Source organism: Quercus lobata, chromosome 2, assembly GCF_001633185.2.
Source record: "Quercus lobata isolate SW786 chromosome 2, ValleyOak3.0 Primary Assembly, whole genome shotgun sequence".
Lineage (NCBI taxonomy): Eukaryota > Viridiplantae > Streptophyta > Magnoliopsida > Fagales > Fagaceae > Quercus > Quercus lobata.
In genome coordinates this window covers 44,627,310-44,649,916 of record NC_044905.1, presented here as the reverse complement: position 1 = coordinate 44,649,916, position 22,607 = coordinate 44,627,310, and the positions used below count along the sequence as shown (strand labels likewise).

Below are 22,607 nucleotides of genomic sequence, written 5' to 3'. Positions count from 1 at the left end.
TTGTATATCTTTTGTGCGAGTGTGTCATCAATTGGAGCAGCCATTTCTTCTTGAGGTATCTCTCCTTGAAGTATCTCTTCTTGAGGTGTGATCTTAACCTTAATCAAACGTTTTTTGTTGCTTTCTCGAACCCAAGTTGAAGTGGGGATGTGCGTACTTGATCTTGGTGGTGCAATGGTGACTAAAAAGAAGTCCTATCTTTATTAAGCCCATGTCCGAAATTAAAAAGCTTCTTTTATTTAGATGTTCTTAGAAAGTCTTTAAGTCCATTTTAATGAAGGCCCAATTACAAAATCACTCACTTTCCTTTCATGAGCCTTGCCCTTTGTCTCAAATATGGGCCAACAATGCATTCATCACCTTTGGGTTCTTCTTTTCTTATATCCATATGTTAAATTTTTTTGAAGTAGCCTTCTAGCTAGAATATATTGTGGCCTTCCTCTCAAAGCCCATGAATCTTTCATTATTTTAAGCCTTTACATGCAATAATTAAGCCCAAGATTAAGGAGATTCATATCGAATTTGTAGAATCTTGGATACTAGGTCCATAGCATAATTGTTACCTTAGGCCCAAGACTTTCTTTTTCAAGAGGCCTTTGATTTTGGGCTTATAATAGCAACTAGGCTATGATCCTATGAACCTTTCAAGTTAAAATATACCTTCAGATTTTAGGATAAGCCTCTTACATGTGAGATCTTCTTTTCTTTTCATCCTGTTATCTTAGGGTATGCCATAACTTTTGAGCCATCCTTTCAAATTTTTATATCTTTAATTTTCCTTTAGAATTAGGTGAACACAAAATATATGGTTGAACAAACAAAAGATATAAGGGGTTCCCTTTTTTGATAGGATCTAGGATCTCTTTAAGTGTGGGTAATCTCCTTAAAGCTAAAGGGATAGAAAAATAGGTCATTCACAACTAGGTGGGCCATGATTCCAACCTTAGGCCTGAATGGACCATAATGGATTGGTGGAAATCCGTTAATGAACTTAAAGCCCATCATAGGCAATGGCTTTGATTTTGAGTTAGTGGGATGAATTTTGGAAAGTCTTGGCCCGAATGAAGCCTCCACTTTCCCACTCATCAGCAACCATGGAAAATGGACAAAAAAGAACCAAGTGAAAGTGTGTGTAAACAATATTAAATAAGTCTTTATCAAGATTAAGAAATGGAACACATTCGAATCAAACTCTCTATCCTCAATGGAGGCACCATTATGGGCACAAGCGCCCACGACGAGTCGTCCTCACGTTTTGGGTGAGTACGCCTTGGCCTAGGATGGACCATGACAGAGTTTGTAAATGGAGTTGCCACCTAGTTTAGGTCTAGGAACCATAAATATAACACCCTTTGTGGAAGGACTAATCCTTACCAGAGCACATTCTAAAGTTTAGGTATGGGGATAGGAAGGTGTTAAGCACCCAACCCCACCTGACCCGTGGGTCGGCTTCCACTCATTGTGTTCCAAGTCTTAATCTTGTTAAAAGAAAATTCAATATGTTATTCTAACTCACATACACTCTAGCATGCATCTAAAGCAATCAACATGGCATTCATCTCCCAACCAAACATTCATCTATCATGGCATTTAAACATATATCATTAGGAGCAGAAACATCACAAGGCATGTTCAAACAAATATGTCAAGATATCTAAACATCAAAAACACGGAATTCAACCAAGCATGTCATTTTCATCAATCACCATGCTCATCAAACAAGAACGAATGCATGTTCATTATGCATGACTTACCTCACTGCATCACAACACCTATGCATCAATGCATGCTCATATTCATATGCATGTTCATGGCATTTAGACAAATTAAAACCCTAATAAGCATAAAAGAGATAAAACAAAACAAAGCAATTGTAGACATTGCATTTTGTACCCATCAATAAATTTTAGTCCTTAGTCCCAATGATGAAATTGACATGTCTAAAAAGGGTAATTAAAGTTATTTTGATAGTTTGGAAGTAATCATAACTCAAAAGTACTCAAATCGCTTTGAAAACGATGTTGAAAAATAACCTTTGCTCACTATTTTGACCATAACTTTTGATATACAAAGTATTTTTTGAGTGAAGTTTGTTTCATTGGAAATGAGACATCCTGGGCTTCAATTTGAACACAAAATTTTCCTAATTTGGACTTCTATTGAGTGAGTTATGACCATTTTAAGTTAGGCTAGCCTAGTAGTCAAAATTAGGGTTTCTGGGGACATATGCGTGCGCAAGGAGCATGCATGCGTGGGCTTCCCCAAACCTGCATATGCAAGCCATTTTCTAGAAGCCTAGAACTTCATTTTTTAGGGCCCAAAGCCTCTCTCTTTGATGGTCCCCGACCCCTAGACCCTTTGGAACGTTGAAAACCCTAGTTTAAACATATAAATACAACCTTACGTCTCCAAATCAAAACCCTAGCTAGAGAAAGTGGATTTTTCACCTAAACTCTTCCACAACTCTTTTCTAACTTTGAAATTTCTGCACACACATCATTGAGCACGTTTTTAGCTTTTCAAAACCACTCTCTATTACTTATTAGGGCATAAACTATTTTCTAATCTCTTTCAAAACATTTTTCAAATAATCTTTTCAGGAAGATATTTTTATTTCTGAGTTGTGATTACTAATGGACTATTGATATATTTGAGTCCCTTAATTATCATTCGATCTTGTTATGTAGGCACTGAGGGGCCGGTTAAAATATCAACCAAGTTGTGTTCCATAAAAAGGTGAGTCTTTCTTCATGGCTCTTCCTTAATTTGGATATTTTATAATTCGTGTTCTTTTTGTTCTTGATTTATTTATTTGTTATATATGATTAGAAATATGCTTTTCTTTGTTTGGTTTTGTTTTGTTGTGTCTCACCATATTTTGATTAGAGAATTGAATGATTGAATATATCGATGAACATGTTTCGATGTGTTAAGTGTTGTTCTTGTTTGTTGTTAGATCCAATACATGTTTAGGAATAGATTATATTTTGTTTATTTTGGATATCTTTGTTGTTAGCGTAGGTTGTTTAATATTATATTAGAAGCATGTTAAGTTGCTAGTTTTATTGTTTTAGGTTCTACTTTTTTTTCTATATTTCTAGTTTCTGGGCTAGGGTTTTTAGGGCGTGTATGCGTACGCATGCTTCTTGCATGCGTACGCAGACTTGAAGTATGCATACACAAGCCTATGTATGCCCACGCATACTTGTGCCTAGAAACCCTAATCCAAGTTTTCTACTTCTGTTTCTTTATTTCATTTATATAATATGCTTTTGTTTTGGCCCTTCTTTATGTTTTTGAGTCTCTGTTTCTTTGATTGATTGTTTGTTTGCCTTTAACATGTTAGATTAGGGTTTTCTTCTAATGTTTTCTTTATTCTACCATGAACATGCATATGATATGATCATGCATTGATGCATAGGTGTTGTAATGCAATAAGGTAAGTGAGGTAAGGCATGCATTCATATGTACATGCATTTGATTGGGATATGATATGTGAACTTGGAATATGTTTATGTTCTTGATGCTCTCCAATAATTCTTTAATGCTGCCATGACCATGTCATATCTTTATTTATTTAGCAGCCTTGGATGAGATGATATGATATGATATGCATGATAGATGTATGCTAGGTTTGACGTGAGTTGCCATGATAGATGTATGTTAGGGTTTTGGGATGATTGATGCCATATTAATTGCTAGATGTATGCTAGTGTGTGTGTGGATATAGATAACAATATTAAATGAGCATTTAATGAGATTAAGACGTAAGACACAATGACTGGAAGCCAACCCATAGGTCGGGTGGGGTTGGGTGCCTAACACCTTCCCATCCCCATACCTAAACTCCGAACCCATACTCTGGTAGTAATATTAGTCATTCCACGTAAGGGCCCTATATTTATGGTTCCTAAACCTAATCTAGGTGGCGACTCCATCTTTTCTTTGCCCCGGTCCACTCGGCTAAGGCGTACTCTCCTTTTTAGGAGAAAATCACTGCACCCACAACGATACAAAATAGAGTAAACTATACAGATATGAAAACTAAGTTAAATGGAGGCTAAACATGTAAATAAAAAAAATGAAAACAAACAAAATTGAATTTAGGGTTTCTGGGCAAGAGCATGCGTGTGCATACATAGGGCATGCGTGTGCATACATAGGGCATACGTACGCATACTTTAAGTATGCGTACGCATGCAAGCTGCATGCGCATGTATACACACCCAAAACCCTAAACCCAAAAAACCAAAAAAAAAACAAAGAAAACATAAAAGAAATAAGAAAACTAACAACCTATTAGACTTCTAACATAAACACGAGATAAATCCTAACTAAACAAACATATTAAAGCATTTAAAACATATATATATATATATATATATATATATATATATAAACATAAAAAAACAAAAGAAAAACAAAGAAAAGCAAAGTGCGAAAGTTAGAAACTTTACCTCAACACTAGGACTCTTCAAAACTTGATTTTGACCGTTCCCTTTAGTCAATCTATTTACAACCAAATCAAATATGAGTTAGTAAATTTATAACTCAAAGATCAAGACCAGAAAAAGGTATCAATCAAGCAAAATTTGACTTGAGGATGTTTTGTGAAAAACTCCATCTTTGATTCACTATTTTCTAGTGAATCTTGTGTGTTTTCCACCGGAATTCGTCCTCATTGAAAAAGTACCTTTTATGACTTTATATAGTCGAAAAAAGGGGTTTGGGGCCGTTCCCAAATAATGTGGGATTCATTCCGAACTAGTGGCTTATTTATAGCCTTAGTATAGCTATTGGGAGCCTTATTATGAATGTAATTGTTGGTGGCCTCTTAATGGCTCTCTTGGCTGTTTTGAGTAATATCTGCCTAAGTTTAAATGGAGCTTTGACTAGCTCATGACTAGCCTTGTTGACCGTTGGAGCTCGTCAGTTACAAAACCATTAATGAGAGCGTTATTAATGTTGTATGGTCGCCCTCTCTTGGACGGCCTTGTGGATTGGATGCTCATCATTTATATGAACGAGCCTGTAGATGTAACACTCATCCGTTGCCTTGACGAACCTATAATTTTAGTACTCGGCACCAAGTATAACTGATCTGCAAATGATGTGTTTTTGGTTTCGTACGACCATTTCTTGGATCAAGAATCCTCTTTACACCAAACATAAGCTGAGCTGCCCAATGAGCAAGTAGAGATTAAGAAAACTACGTTGTTCGGTCCATGATTTAAAAAAAAAAAAAAATCATTTTGTTAATGGGAAAATAATAGTCCGCGGCCAGTCAAAAAAACTAACACAACTATATATAATGGTATGTATAGGACCTAAAGTATGAAGTTATATAAAATTACATTATATATTTGGCCACATGCATGTAAGCAAGTCTTTTAATAATTTATTAAGAAATGAAATGCATTGCTTTGCTGGGTATAGGAAAAGCAAATCCAAAAAGATTCATGAACACAATAAGGAAATTCTTAAGATTCATGTAAGCATCGGTAGTGGAGTGGAACTAAACTAAAGTAGTCAATTCGATCATCATGGAGGAATATGACCTCATCACTACTTGCAGTATTCTCTAGATTACCAAAATGTTCCACACAAAAAAATAAAATTTAAAAGAAAAAGAAAATTAGTTTGTCAATAAAGGTAATAACTTTATAGTTAGATACTCACTTTATTCCCAGTGCCAAACACAAACTTAAAAATGTTATAAATTAAAAATAAATAAAAAATTCCACATGGTTGGGTGACGCTGCCTCTAAGGCATTAGCAACCTACTTGCAACTTCTGAATAAGTTGGTAAGGTTGAAGGCAATTCAAACCTTGGTGCTCCTACCTTAAGGGCTCGACCTAACTTGCAAGTTTGACTGTGAGGTATTCATGAATTTGAGGAAGAGTCATGTCAACGTGACATAATTTAGTATGTTTAATTTTATTATCAAGTCAAGATATTAATGTGTTTTGTTTTTATTTTTTTGGAATAATGAATCGCGAATTCAACAATATATATAAGATATCTTATTATTTGAATTAAGTGGAACCCACAAACTTGACAGAGTTGAAATTGTTATATTAGTTGGAGACTCTAATTAATTGTATATAAAACTAATTAAGGTCCCTCCCTCCTTGGTGGGTGGATAATTAAACAGCTCTAAATAATATGATTGAACAGACAAGAGTATAACAAATGATGATACAATGCACACCATTGGTATTTAAAAATTGGTGATTAAGGTAATCGATCTCAATATATCATACTGGATCTCTAAATTAATGATGAACAATATCATATAAATCATATCCAAGATAGATCATAGGAGCACTGGGATGTTGGTTTTGTTAAAGGTTATTTTAAAGGGAGCAGGAGACAGAGAGGACCATATGCATTAATAGGTACCACATTTCCAAGTCACGGGTGGGGTCCCAAAAGGTTTCTTATAAGAGTTCCATATCTAATAAAAGAGGCCAAGTGTTGAATTCTGTAGCATCTCCACACGTGGGTCAGGACCTCTCTTTGTACTTTCCAAGGTCCCATTCCAGTTGTAACGATACCTATTATGCAATTGCAAATCCACAAACACTCCTGCACTTTTATATTATATATTATGTATAGTATAGTTTACAAGAAAATCTGCCTCCTTAATTAGCTTGGACATGAATCATGGCTATTATTTTTTTGGCCGTGCAACTGCAACGCTAGCCAAAGAGATCTAGGAATCCATAATCTTCTTTTAACTTACTCATGCACTTTACTTCAACTTGGGGTCTAGGTCACCACTTAAAGAATTTCCTCTTCTACTCTACATAACCACATCATCCAGCCACCGCAAAGCTGTTTACCATGCTCTACATAAAAAATAGCTTTCCACACATGCTTATATTGTGGCTGCATTCTTCCTATCAAACTTTGTAATATTGATATTTAGTGAAAAATTATCTTAAAAGACGGTCTCATGAGACATCCCTCTCATACCATACATAAGTAATACATGGTGTGAGAGAAATGCCTCATTAAATACGTGTTTCAAATAACTGGAAGGTCTTGAATTCAACCCATAAGAGTGTTCAAGAGGGTTTGTATTAAGGACAGAGTCAAGATTTTGTATTTGGGGAGCCAAAACATGAAACAAAATAAATTTCACCTTTCATGAATAAGAAATATACATTTCACAAAAAAAATTGTAACTCAATTGTTACCTAATGATGTTTTCATGGAGACGTTTAAGGTTCAAATCTCACATTCCCCCAATGTTGAAACCATCGAATTATCCAATATATATAAATATACACACACACATTTCAACTCTTTTGAATCCCAAAAATTATACACGATTGATTCTATAATAAATTTTGTTGCAATTTCTCTCTCAATATACAAAATCAAATAGTCTATTAAAAAAATCATCTTTTATTTTGTTGCGATGCCTAGTCTTAACAATATTCATGATTGGAAAAGTCAAAGAGCAATGCTAGGATACTGCATAAGTTTTACAAATGAATATGTCACTAATTATAGAAAGGTAATTCATATATGTATGTATTCGTTACTATAAATGGCATCAATCACATTAATTGTCAAGTTAGCTTGTAAACCTTTAATTTTGTAGTAGCTTTAGCCTTTTTCAAAGTCAAATATTGTAATTGGTTTTCACATTATCTATAATTCAAATAAAAACGATCCCTCTCTCTCTCTCTCTCTCTCTCAAATTTATCTAATTAAAAACCAATTGGAGTAGTCAAGTTAAAAATAAATAAATAAATACCCAATCACAAGAAAAATTCATAACTACTCAGCCTCATTCAACTGTTATTATAATATGTCTAACATTCTTCTAATGTGTTTCCAAGTATAAAAGAAACTAAGAAAAAGTTCACTAACGAATTGTTTAGGGGTATTCATACAGAAATATGACAACTTTCCATATCTCAAAATTTTAAACTTTCGATCACAAACAACAAGCAACTAGACAATCAAACGCAGTCATTTGAGGGGGGAAAAACTAATTAATAATTTGAATATTAAAAAAAAAAAAGTCAAATAAGTTGACAAACATGTTAATATTAGTAACACTTATAAATTCTTTACATAAAAATGAGTTTTTTTTTTATTATTATTATTTTTTTTTATAATTATTATTTATTTTAGGACCCCAAATACTGGAATGGGATAGATGATCACCATGACCATTTATTTAAGGGGGCCCTGGCTCCCCTTGTTAAACATATAGCTCTGTCCCTAGTTTGCATGGTTTATTCTTATCATTTGATGAAGAGAGAAATGAACAAATTTAGCCCTAGAGCTATTTCTGCAATTGAGTGTTGTTCTCTAATTTCGTTCTTTATCATACCATGATAATAGATTGCTGAGATCAAGAATAATATTGCTCCCTCGAAACCCTTACTTTTTACCAATGATTAAATCATAGGCCTCCCATTTTACAGACGAAGAAATACTATTCATGAAGAGGAATGAAGAGGAATTTAACCTTTTAGTTATTTTTGCTAAGTTCCTTTCCTTTCCTACTAAATAGCATTTTCCATGTCATAATTACAACTAGGAGAACAACAAAAGTCATCATTATCGGAGTAAATTAAGCTTAAATCATACATTAACTGATTGTTAAAAATTTTATTCCTAAAATGATCCTTAAAAAAACTTAATTCCTAAAATAACCTATCCAATGTTTTAATTTGCAATGTAACATATCCATATATATGCACTGAGACATTGGAAAAATTATTTTGTTTCTTTTGGTTTACTATGCCTTCCTCTTACATATATATCGGTCTCATATGCAAGACTTAAAACTATACTCCTGTTTCATTTTATATGAGAGGAATGTGTAATATATTAAGTGCACTAAATAATTTCATAGAAAACTAATTCAATTTATATTTGCTACTTATGGATTGTTTGTTTGGACAAAAATCTTTTTTTTTTCTTTTTTCTGGAAAAAAATTTTCTAATTTTTTTTTAATGTTTGTACAATGGAAAACACAAGTTTACCCAAAAAAAAAAAAAAAAGTTTTCCATGGTTAACGGAAAACAAGCCTAATTAATATAGCAAAAAACAATTTTTAATTTTTAATTGCAGAAAGTATTGTCTAAAATGCTTCATATTCAACCAACTATCATAAATAAACTACAAATCACAGAAAACTCTCATAATAATAACATTTCTCTCTCTATAAACTGACCGTTGCCTCTCATTGTCTGGTGATTGACCAACTATTGGCTTTCATTGGTCAATAGTGTCCTTTCTCCCAAATGACATTTTTTCCCCCTCAAATGAGTTACCTTCCTACTTATTTTGTCCCTTATATTCTAACTTTGGGGTCTAATTTCCCATGTAAGCCTCCTAAATGAAGTGAGTATTGAAAATATTTTCTAATTTAGGGTTTCTTTTCATGAATGAAAACTTTTGTTCATATATTTTTGGAATTATAGGAAATATAAATGATATTTTATATGAACCAAATAATGGAAAATATTTTCAAGCTCATTTTTAGGATTCAAACCATAAACTTTAGATAAGTAAGTTTTTTAAAAAATGAGTAATTTAATTTCTAAAAATATATTTTGCATCTAAACAAACAGAGTGTAAATAGAAACTTGTGGGTTATAAATTAGAAGAAGAGGGTAAAGCAAGAAATATTTTTGCATTTGAATGTGATTAAAATTTAAAAATTAAAAAAAAAAAAGAAAAAGAAAAAAAGAAAGTGATTTCGAAAGGTACGGAATTATTAAAAGGTTAGTGAATTTAAAGATGAGATCACATTGGAACAGATGTTACATATATTGGATAAACTTTTATCAAGAATCTTGGAGGATTCTTTTATTTATCATCATCATAATATTTGAACTCCAAAAAGTTTGAGACACTAGGTCCCTTCTTAACCTTAACCGGTCCATTACTAATTGGTTACGAGTCCCCGTGTACCGTATAAAGAATATATTAATATTGGGAATCTTATATAATATGGGATATTGAGAGGGAGATTTGGATTTGGATTTGGATTTGGATTTGGATTTGGATTTGAGACTGGTTTGCTCTGGCTCCTCTTCATAAACACAAAAGACAGCGTATTCCAAGGGATTATTTTGCTTTGCAAATCGTGTGGAGTAATGCACCCTGTAAGTTTGCATGTGCCCACAAATCTACAGTGGATATCATATATTCTCTCCACTTTCTTTTGTCTTTCTTTCTTTCTCTCTCTAACACTATTATAATATTATTACCAACTCCATCACTCATCAAATCACACCAAATCAACGTAATCCCTTGTTTTCTCACTCCTTTATTATTATTATTATTATAAACATTTTTCTTTTTTTTTTCTTTTTCTTTTTCTTACCCTAGTGAAAAAGATTTTTTATTTTTTTTTCTTTCTTCATAGGTTAGTATAGAAAGCAAAGAAAGCTCTTTTGTGACTCATTCAGCTGTCTTTAATTAGGTGGAGAATTTGGTTTTTGAATGCCCTTTATTAAGATTAATATATATATAAATATATATATCTCTCTCTCTCTCTCTAGGGTTAAATATTGTATTATTGTATATATATATATATATTGAATTGAACCCATGCATTTACATTTGTACTAGGCATTCATGGCGCCGCACGTTTTCTTAATTGTAATGAAAATCTTTCATATTTAAATCATCAATATAAACATAGTTGTTTGTAGAAGGAAAATATGGCCAATCAAAAGTCTCTCTATATAAGAATATTCGCACGTCAGCGTATGTGTATGTATCTACCTGACTTATATTACACGCATGGCGTAATACAGCAGCAGCCTATTCTGGCAAATACATTGTTTTGGTCATAATAATAATTACGAGAAAAACAACTTTTTTTTTTTTCTGAATCATCTGATTCACGACATGAATATTATATTATCTTATATAATATAATGTGTTGTTAAAACAAAATCATGAAAATGATAGTTTTAATCCTAATTAAGTATAGTAGAATATATATATATATATATATATATATATTTTTCACAATGAGGTTTGCTGCATCAACCATCGGCAATTGAATAAATTTTAAGGACCTGGCTGTTTGCACACCACAAGAATAACAAAATGACCAAGTGTCCGATTTGAAGGATGCAACGTGTTTTCTGAATATTTAATTTTAGGATGTTAGTTATAATATATAGATATTTTTATATATATAATCTGTTTCAAACACCTAATATTTTGAAAAAGAGTGATGGAACACTAAATTATTTAATCACGAAATTTAAGGATTGGCTTCTCTACTTTGACTAATGAGAAAAACTCATACCTCATTGACTTTTTTAGCTTGTGATCGATGTTGTAAAACTCGAAACAAATTTCCTTTTATTTTTAATTATGTGCAATTGTACTAGAATATATTTGAGATTCATGATATGTGTTTAATTAGCCAATAATTTTATTATTATTATTATTATTATTATTGTGCAAAATCGATCGATGTGCACAACAAATGGGGTAGTCACACTCTAAATCTCTTTTGAGTTTTGAGTGGACGACAAAGTTAGGCAGCAATTCAAGTTTATGAACCTATACTATAGGCTATGAAAACAACAACCTAGTAAGTTTAAAAGCAAACAAAATGTTATAATTATTTCCCATATAGTAAATTTTACCTTTCCATTTATTTAATATATCTTGCTCCCAATTACCCAACAAATAAATTTGAAGGGATTGTTGGGGGCTTTTTGGTAATTGTAGGAGTTCACATGTCTGTTTAAGAGATTGGACGATTCTCATTTCTCACTTTCCACCACATAACTACTCATATAACATGACCCACAAATCATGCGGGAAACAGCTCAATTAGATTTGGTCCCTATATGGCAATTTAAGTATAACGTTAACGTAAGTTCCTCAATTTAACGTGACCTTTTTGGTCAAATTCCACCATATTTAGCATTATCTTTTTCAATATTAAATTTTTATACAAACTACTTAGATCATATTTGGTAACAGTTTTTATTTTCTATTTTCAAAAACTTATTATTGGGAATATGAAGAAAAACAATTTTCTTGTATTTTTTAAATAAAAAACATGTTTGGTTAGTTGAAATTTAAAATATAGTTGTTGTCTAAAAAATTTAAAATATAGTTTAAAAAAAAATAGAAAATACTAAAATAAGTTGTTACTATGATTTGAATTTTAATGCTAACTCATTAAATGAGACAGATTCATTAAATTAAATGCGTGTTTTCATTGACTTTTGAAAATTAGAAATTGAAAACAGTCTTTTACATGTTTTCAATTTCCTTTACAAATTGAGTTTTAAGAACAGTTTTTGTTTTCTATCCATTTTGGGTTGCCAAACAAGTTTTTTAATCTCAAAAATGAAAAATTATTTTTGGAAACAAAAAATAACGGAAAAAAACAGTTACCAAACATACTTTTAAATTCCAGGACTCAACTCTTTCAGCAAAAGTATAATTATTTACCCAATAAATGTGGGTTTAAAATAACTTTGTACGTAGAAGAAATTAAATAAATCAAGATTCTTTGTATCTTTTGACATAATTCTGAATTTCTCTACATCTCCACAAGGCATTAATTCACCAATGAAGCTGTAATTTTAAAATCTATTTCTAAATCCCTAGTGTGAATCTGATTTTTTTTTTTTTTTTTTCTTCTTCTTCTTTTGAGAAAACAGTTTGATCGAATATGATTTGGTCTTATACCTTTATAATGCTTGATAACGTATTGTTCTTAGCTTTCCTTTCTTTAATTAGTTGAACGCAGAATTACAGCTAATTAATAAAGGCTTGGTAGGTTTTATTCAGCTGAGGCCAATTAATCATGAGAGTGGGGCATGATTAAGGGAAATCTAATTGATGAAAAGAAAAGAAAAAGATGATCATGATACCCTAAAATGATAGGGCAACAAACACCTTAAATGTCTTTCCTAGGAGACTAATTAATGTTAAATATATATATATATATATATATATATATATTTATCTTAAAACAGAAAGCCACCCTTACCTTTCCTAAAGGGTGTGACAAACTCTCTTCAAATTTGACCAAAACTTTTCATGTAGATGTAATGTAGGCACTTAATTAAACAATGAGCAATGCCGTACCCAACAAAAAAAAAATTACATTAGAAGATTTGAAAAGATTATGTAATGGTACCACTGACGCGCCTAGGTGGCACGTGGAATAATTGTTGTTCTTTTCCTTTAGAATAGTTGTTAATAAATAACCCATCAAATATTTTTTAGCAATTTTAAAATCAGAGACAATCGCTTTCAAGTGGAAGTCTCCAAAGTCCATATCTAATGGAAATAAAAAAAGAAAATGGAAATTAATTGATATATATTATTATAATCAATTTATAGAAGTTCTCAAAATGAGGCAAAAGAGAAGGGAGAGAAAGAAAAGAAGCATAAAATCTAAGTATATATAACATTAAAATCTATACACAATCTGATCCAGCGATGCAATAATTAGTAGGGTGCAAACATCTTTTAAAAGCGCCACTGGAGATCTCTGATCCCTCAACACCTTCTTATTCCCAGAAAAGTTTTCAGTAAGAGCAAGTTTGGGATTTGCAAAAAGAGACTCTCTCTCTCTCTCTATTATTTCTCTGATACATCACAGAAAAAGAGAGATGGGTAGCAGTTATTTTGGAGAGCCAAATATGGGAAATGAAAGAGGGAGTGGGTCTTCTTCCTCGTCAAGGAAAAGCAAGAAGAACAATTCAGACAAGCCTAAACAGCCACAAAGAGGTCTTGGAGTTGCTCAATTAGAGAAGATCAGATTACATGGCCAAATGGGTTGTGCTACATACCACCCCTCCCTTCATGGCCCATATCCCACTAATTTCAACAATGTAATAATCATCTATCTCTCTCTCTCGTCTCATTGCTTTGACTACTATGGTTGTTTACTGAAGTTTATTTGGATCTGTAAGAATTTTTTACTTATGGAGTTATGGTTTTGTTGACCATGCAGCAAGAGGATATGAGAATGCAATCTGCAACTTATTCTTCAATACCATCATCATCATCTTTTTCTTATTCATCCTCATCATCATCATCCTCAACTTCTTATGGTTTCCACCCCAACATCATGGTATGTGCAACTCTTGCTTTTAGACACTCCTACAAAATAAGGTTTTTACGTATATAATTACTACAATTTTGTATTTTGTTGATGGCCCATCATATGCACACACACCTACTTTTGTTTTTTTATTTTTTGAAAATCAAATGAATACAACAATGAAGAGAGAGGGATTTTAACAAATATTAAAAATGCAAAAAATCCGAGTTGAGCTATGAAGCTCTTAACACACATGCATACATACATATACATAAATTTGTCATTTCTCATCTTTCAATACTTGGTGACTGTTCTTGCATAATGAATCTATGAAAGTGGGGGAAATATTCAGCTCACAGAAGAATTTTGGAGGAATCTGTATTGATATATGTTTATGAAGTCATTTCAGTCATAATTGTCACCCGTACATCATGCTTGTGATTGAGATAATTTTGAACAATTCCAACAAATCTTCTTTTTGAATTTGACATAAACTCCTTTTGCATATGGAAATTTGTCCATTCTTTGCAAGTTTTTTTTCTTTTTTTCATTTTTTTTAACTTGCTGATTAAGCACTAACCCTAAATATCCTTGAATGAAATATGTAACCGGATTTTCTTACATCATCACTATTATGTATAGAAGATTTTTTTTTTTTTTTTTTTTTTTTTTTTTTTATGAGAAGAATGTAATTATAATGAGGATAGATTGTCAAACAAGTATTTAATTTAATCATTACTGTCACCAGTAACAAGTTCTAAACCGTTCTAGAAGCTTCACTGGGAGAAAAATTTATTGAATTCATTCCATATAAGTTGATTTTTCTTTTGGCTGAAACAATGTTGGAAATTTTTTTAGGCTTCTAAATTTGCTAAAATTTCCTTTTAGTACAGATGGGGCTAGGCGAATATGAAAGAACAAATATCAGATATGGTGATTCCCTACCTGCTACAACAGCAAGGTACTACAATAATTGAGTTTTCCTAATTGATAAGCAAGAGCCACATGTGCTTTACTACATTCTGTTTCAACTTTTAAATTCTTGGAAGTTTATACCTGAACATGCTGTGTTTATATCTATATGTACTGAAATCCCTTGCAGATGGGACCCCAGCGGTGCAACCTTAGAGACTCAACATTTTGAGCAGCCAAGCATGACTAGACACCTTCTAAATCTACCAGTAGAGGTTGTTATAAATTTTCTCAAATACAAAACTTAAATATTCTGAAACAAATCTAGCACTTAATTAAAGCTCCAGTATATTGATACCAATTATCTATTTCTTTTATGATTCATCTTATAGGACTCACAGCATATAAACAGAAAGAAACATAGGAGTAATTCGAGGGGCTCAAGCAGTCAGAATTCTGATTCAAGCGACAATCAGGAACTAGATTTGGAGCTCAGACTGTCACTTTAATCAGCAATTATCTGCCACTCAATTGCATGGCTTCTCAGTGCTAATTAAATTGCAAAATGGCACACAGAGTTGGCAAGACAATGTAACTTGTTAGAGGTATCACTGGGTGTGACTCTTGTGTAATGAAAGGTAGATTGACTTTCTGTACAAGACAATGAAAATTTTCTCCTTGTTCATGAATTGTCAAAGAAATGAGAAAGTCATTATTCTCTCTATTTCTTGTTTTTATTAGCACACAGCATTTAACAGTGGTGAAGATTTCCTTAAATGAGACTTTTATATGATTCCATGGTTTGAAGAATGGTATATAATTTTACTCCTGTTGTTCAATAGTATAACTTTATTAAAGAAGACATAAAAGAGAGTCAAGAATAGACATGTCAAGGACACTTATAAACCTAGTATTGGTGGAGATCAATTTTCTTTTTTATGCAGGTGAGGGGAAATGTCTGGAAGTCTCTCCAAACTTGAGTACTTAATATGTGAATGGATTTCTAGCATTAAGTGAAATTCACCACATATACAATAAGATACTATGTTCAAATGCCTTAGACTATGGCAAATGCTACTCAAATCAAGAGCCATAAAGAATAGGGTAGTAAAACCATGTTTTCACCTAATTAAGATTGCAAACCCTAATGAAATTTGATTAAAAAATCATTCAATTGAACTGGAAAAATTGCAGTTGGTCAAGTAGAACCCGACGGTGACGGGTTAATCTCAGTGGCATGTTAGCACATACATTAATTTGCTTAAATAGTCTAAGATAGATTTGAACCCCCACAAAGTGTGGTTAATTGTCCATCAATGCCTTAGAAGAAAATTCCACTTAGTCATAGATTTTCTACACTCAATTGTTTGAAGTATGAAGCACAAGCAAGATTCTTTCGAACTAAGTTCCCTTGAGTTGAAGCTATATACCATTGCCTAGCATCAGCTTTCAGAAAGGCCATTTACACACAAAAGTTGTTGGCTAACAGTTAACTCTTAAGAACTGATTCATGATAGTATTCCTGTTTCAAAATATATGTGAGCTATATTGGATTTGCTACCTTAAGATCAACACTAGTAAATAAATTTGAATTCAAACCATATGACCATGATGCTTAATTACTAGGGTTATTGGTCAAAAGTAAGTTACAAAAGATTGCTTGACAATTAAATTGTAATGATGCTGTTTGTATGTTCATGAATATGTGCCGAATAACCAGTGTGGATGCAATAGTGTGATGCTGGTTTCATACCAAACATGTGCTTCAAAATGACCTATATGAACATAATCCAGCAAAAATGCCTAAAGAAGTTATGTTGTTTGCTTTATGTTTTACGCAGTGTTATTAAAAAAAGAAATTTAATTAAAACAGTCGTTGAGAATGTCATTTATCACATGTTACAAGCAGTCTACTTAGGGCTACTCATTTAACCTGAATCACTTGAGAAATGCTATATAATCCACGACCCTTTCTTTCAAATCAGTGAGGACCTTTTCTTTTTCCCTTGAGTGTCTCCAAAGGTGTGGGGGAGAGGTAAACAAATAAATGAAGTTATATAGTATGTTTTTGTAGAGACCTTGCAAAAGTTATAAAATTAATTAAACAAAAAGGTTTTTGAGTGAGAATGAAGAAACATACTTGATCTGATCCTAATTTTGTACTGGCCCCAGTCTCAACATCCTTTGTCGTTACCATGAGAATAGCTGGTATTGTAGGAAAGCTTGATGTGTTTGCCTGCTTTGGTAACAGTAAAAATTAGATAAATATACATTCTTAAAGTTGATTACTTTAGTATGCAGAGTTAATAAAGCTATGAGAATGGCTGAAACGAGTAATGCAAATGATGGTAAAACAGCTGGATCAATGTCAATCAATGAAAAGATTAGTCGAGACAAAAATAGCTCATTGGGAGTATCCTTCAGATTAAAGTAAAGGGACAAATTAATTAGCAAGTATTTGTTTATTCATCAACTCCTATAAAACCATATGCTATTTGTGGGAACCATTTAACGAGGGTGTGTTATATTCTTTCTAGGTGCAACATATAAGAGACCAAATTGATACTATGCCAAAACTAAACAGTATCGTTTGGCCACTTGCATGTGTACACACTACACTACACTACACACGCACGTACTCGCTCTCCTATATGGGAAATTTAGTATAATGTGAATTTATTCTTGGCCCAAAAGCAATTTCATGTCATATGAGGTTTCTTAAATGAGAAGGGATAGGATTTTGTACCATCTGATAAGGCATGCGCATGAATGAACCCCAAAATGTTTAAACTCTTTATGAATGACGTAATAATGCATTTCAATATAGTACATAGACATCCACATCCACATCCACATCCACAAACTGAATTCCTAATGTTTTTACTCGTTAGTAAGAAACGTGATGAGGGCTAAATAGAAATATGAATTACTTTAATAAAATGTGAGAGAGTTAATTGCACAAACTCAAGTTATTTAGACCTCAAGTTTTATGACTAATGCTGGTTTTAACCTAATTCGCCAATTACAAGCCCAAACAATTGACATTAGCATGCATGGATAAACATAAAATTAAATACAACTACATAAAATCACACCCACAACACACAAAAGTGTTGGCAAAGAGAAAAACTCGAGTGCCAGGCAGAAAAACCACTTAGAGGTGTCACAACACTAAACAATCCACTAGAGAAAACAGTTGTAGTACATCTTACATACAAAGCCCTCCAAGCTAAGAATTAACAATGTATTCGAGCCTCCAAAATCCTGCTAGCTACTAACTCCTCAAGTCCTTTCCCTCCTCTAGTCACCAAATTCGCAACTGAGCTCCAATTACAAACTCCAAGTCTCCTTGACAATTCTAAGTTGCTCCAATGATTCCCAGACTCCAATCAACACCAAAACTCTAAAGGTTGATTTATGTGTGATAGTTTTGATCTCCTCTCAAGAATTTGACAATTGCTAATGGGAGAAGGTAAAGAGATTGGAAAGGGTTTTAGCTCTAAGGTTTATGAGTTCTCTCTAACTCTTCAGATGAGAATTGGGTGCATAAAATCCTAAGAAATTGAATCTTAATAGGAAGGCTAATGAGCTGAAACTAGGGGTGTCAATGTTTAACACAACCCACAAATACAACACAAATACAATACGGGTTTTTACGGGTTAGGGTTGGGCTTTAGTGGTTTTGGGTCATAAACAAGTCAACTCAAAAATGACACAATAAGAAACATGTCATGAGTTGGTCAACCCGTGTGTCCCACAATTGACACGTTTAACACGCCAATTTATTCATATCAACCTAAAATGACCCATTCAACATAACAAATAAATATTCATTCTATTTTCAAATTTTCAAATACCTTTTATATCCAACTTATATTTTAAACTTGAAAAGAAAATAAGAGAGACATAAATTATGTTTATTTTTTTTATACTTTTTGGATGTTATATTTTTGTTAAATTATGTTATTTAAGAGAGAAATAAATAAGAGAGACATAAGTTATGTGGATGTTATATGATGAACCAATAAATTCTCACCATCCAAAGGACCCTTTGGATTAGCAAAGCACCATAGAAGAGCATTTAATTACTTGAGCCGTTACACATGGACGAACACACAGACATGATCATTGGAGGGGTATTCAAATCACCACATTAAATCACCAGAAGTGTTACAAGAAGGCATTTAAGCCTCCAACGGCTAGAAAGGCAAAGACCTATATAAATCACCTTATAACCCAAACAAAGGTACATACACACATCATAACACTTTCAATTCTTACAATGTTATCTCTCTCAATGCCTGACTTTATCATTGGAGGCTCATTGGCTAGCACCATGTTGGTGACCTTTTAGAGAGAAACACCACTATTGTTCTGGTGTAGGAATTAAGATCATTCTAAACAATCTCCATTTGGACGAACCTATCAACTGACGAATTTGGTTTCATCATTATATTTTTGTTAAATTATGTTATTTTGAATTTGGGTTGAAGTGAATGCATTTCTTTTGGACAATGTGTTTTAAGTATTTGAGATTAATTATTATTAAATTTTAAATTGTATGCTTAATAGGTATTTTGATGTTATGAGTTTGTATTAAATTTTTTCTTTATTAAATTTATAACAAAATTAAACAGATTTTATTTGAAGTGGATTGAATTTGTATCAGCCCAACCTGTTTAATATTAAGCGGGTTGAAATGGGCCGTGTCACATTCCTGTTAACCCAACAAGACTTGTTTATTAAGTGCGTTAAGCAAGTTGATCATGTCATGTCAACCCGTTTCGTTAACAAGTTGTTTTAAGGTTGAAGGGTCATGATACAATTATTAAATGGGTCGAGTTCAGATTGAGTCATTTAACCGGATACCCCGAATTGACACCCCTAGTTGAAACTACATAAAAAATGTAACATAATTGTCTCATGATCTTTGAAGTTCACTCCTTCGAAGTGTTGTACGAGAGAGGGGCAAACTCTTTGTCTAATTGTTTTTCAAATTCAACTTTCATCTCTCAGTTTGCCTAATGCCACAAAAAATAAATAAATATAGGTTTTACTAACATATTAACTCATGAGCCCCGCCCCTAAGAAAGAAAGAAAAAAAAAAAAAAAAAAAAGCTTTGATTTGGCTTAAAAACTCCAAGAATGATATTAACTCATGACATTTCACTTTATCAAAAAAAACTCATGACATATCACAAGACATTGCATGACAAAAGTGCAAAGAAAAAATAAATATGGGTTTTACTAATATATGACCAAACAATTTTAGGAATTTTTTTATAGAAAAGTGAAAAAGTTATTAACTTTTTTGATAGTCTTTTCAATTTTTCATAAAAATTTCTTAAAATAAATAATTAATGTGTGCCCAACAAATAAACTAGAGTTAGTTGATGAAGTAGTTGGAAATTTGAGTACCAAAAAAAAAAAAAAAAAAACTACAAATGAAAATAGAAACGAAGAGAATTAATAAGACCAGTTGTCTAGGAATCAAAATTGTTTTATACAGAATTTTAGCTGACCCAAGCTACTTTAACCAAAATGGACTAGCGGTGGCAATTAATTCTCCACGGTTCTCAAACAAATCTAGAAGACACTTGAAAATGTTTCTCTATTGTTAATTTATAAAAAAGAGAAGGAAAAAACGTATCTTGAGTCTTGACCTCTCATAACTCGTAAGTGTGACGTGTTCCTGCAGCCAGCTTGTTTATCCCAAATTTATGGTACTGCCGCAAGAACAAAGGGAATAGTGGATAGATTCTACGTACTGCTCCAAAGCTTGCAAACGGTCTAATAATCTTAGAATTGGTGATTATGTTCTAATTTTGTTCTTGTCCAAGTTTTTCTGGCAACTGAAAAGTGAGAACAATAGTATATGTATATTTATATTTAGAATAAAAATAATAGTTTTCTGAAATAATCTATATATTACTAAAAGTTAAAACGTAGCATTTAATGTTGCTATGCTCACATTGAGCCACATCAACAGTCACGTCATAATTTTTTTCTTTTCAATTTTTCTTATATATTTTTTAAAACATTTTCTCATTTAAGGTGACTTAATTATTTAAAAATTAAAATATCTTTTAACCATTATTTTTATTATTAATTTTCCAAAACTCTCATTTCCTTTTACCTCTTCATCTCCCCACTACTTTCTACATTAATATCATTCTTTCTCTACCTTTTTATCTTCCTTTATTTTGACTCTTCTTATTCTCAACATCTTACTATAAATTTGACATTTTCTTTTTCATTCTATGCATAGTTTTCTCACACAAAAAAGGTTACTTCTCTCTCTCTCTCTCTCTCTCAATTTGTTTTTCATTTTTTGTTTGATTTTTTTATTTTTATTGCATCAATTTTTTAGGTTGATGAATTTTTGTGTTAATTAGAATTTTACTTTGGGTTGATGTAATTTAGTTTTGTGTTTTAAGTTGTTATCTTTTATATTCTCTTTGATTAAATATTATCCTACTACATTATACATATAGTATATAATAATATAATGTTATTATATTACATAGAATGACTTGGATAATTTGATGTTTATTGCTATATATTTTATTTTTACTCTTTTTTCCTCTCATATTATTTTATTCAACATTTAAATCCAATTACATCCTCCATACTATTAAATTATGCAGCACAAATCAAGAAAATGGCTAGACACAAACCTGCCTTACTTTACCATACATTAGAGGAATCAAAATATTTGTGTGATAAAGGGTCATCTTGGCTAGACACACATCTAGCAGTGGTTAAATGTTCATCCTGGGTAATTTTAACTTTTCATATAATTTTACCTTTATATTTTCATTTAGATTTTTTTTTTCAAAAAAAAATTTAATTTAGATATTTATAAGCAAAAAATGAAATAATGATTCATGAATTAAAAAAATATATATCTATACATATTTATCTTGTGCAGTTGTAACTTTTTATATAATTTTGCATTTATATATTCATTTACTTTAATTTAGATGTTTATAACTTAATAATGAAATCTATAAACAAGGTAAGTAAAACAATCATATTTTTACAATTCAAAAAGTCACAATTTCTTTTTTTTGAAAAAGGCCTTTTACATTTCCTTGGAATTTTTTTTTAAAATTTTTTTTATAAAACCTTTGACATGCCACTAACCTAACCACTTCATACATTAAAAATATTTAAGGCTCATTATTACTTCCGTTAATATATTATGGATATTATAATTGATTGAGACCAAACTAGAGAAATACCTTTCATATTTCCTTGAAAATTCAGAAGATAAAAAAACCTTTCACATACTACTAACGTAACTATATCTATAACTATTTAAACCATCCATGATATCTATTTTTTATTGATAACCATAAAATTTACAACTAGGAAGGGAACATATAAAGTAATAAAGAATAAATGAAGGAAGAAAAAAAGAAATAAAATCAAATGTCAATTAATAACCGTTATTTGGAAAATAAAAAGGTGGTTAAGAGGAATAAGAAATAAAAGAGAAATGGCTATACAGAGGACATTGAAAACTTTATGGTGCAATAAAATCAACCATTACATTCACTTAATAAAATCAATAATCAACAATTAAATATAATAATACAAAATTTAAACTTAAAACTAAT

General features: G+C 31.7%; 1 protein-coding gene across 1 annotated transcript; it reads left to right on the top strand.

The window, feature by feature from the left end:
- Positions 1-13,590: 13,590 nt before the first annotated feature.
- Positions 13,591-15,639, top strand: LOC115974316 (protein SPEAR3). Its single transcript, XM_031094607.1, has 5 exons — positions 13,591-13,861; positions 13,984-14,103; positions 14,967-15,034; positions 15,176-15,260; positions 15,378-15,639. The coding sequence occupies exons 1-5, from the start codon at positions 13,640-13,642 to the stop codon at positions 15,492-15,494; spliced, it is 612 nt and encodes a 203-aa protein (XP_030950467.1). The 5' UTR covers positions 13,591-13,639; the 3' UTR covers positions 15,495-15,639.
- The last annotated feature ends 6,968 nt before the right edge of the window (positions 15,640-22,607 follow it).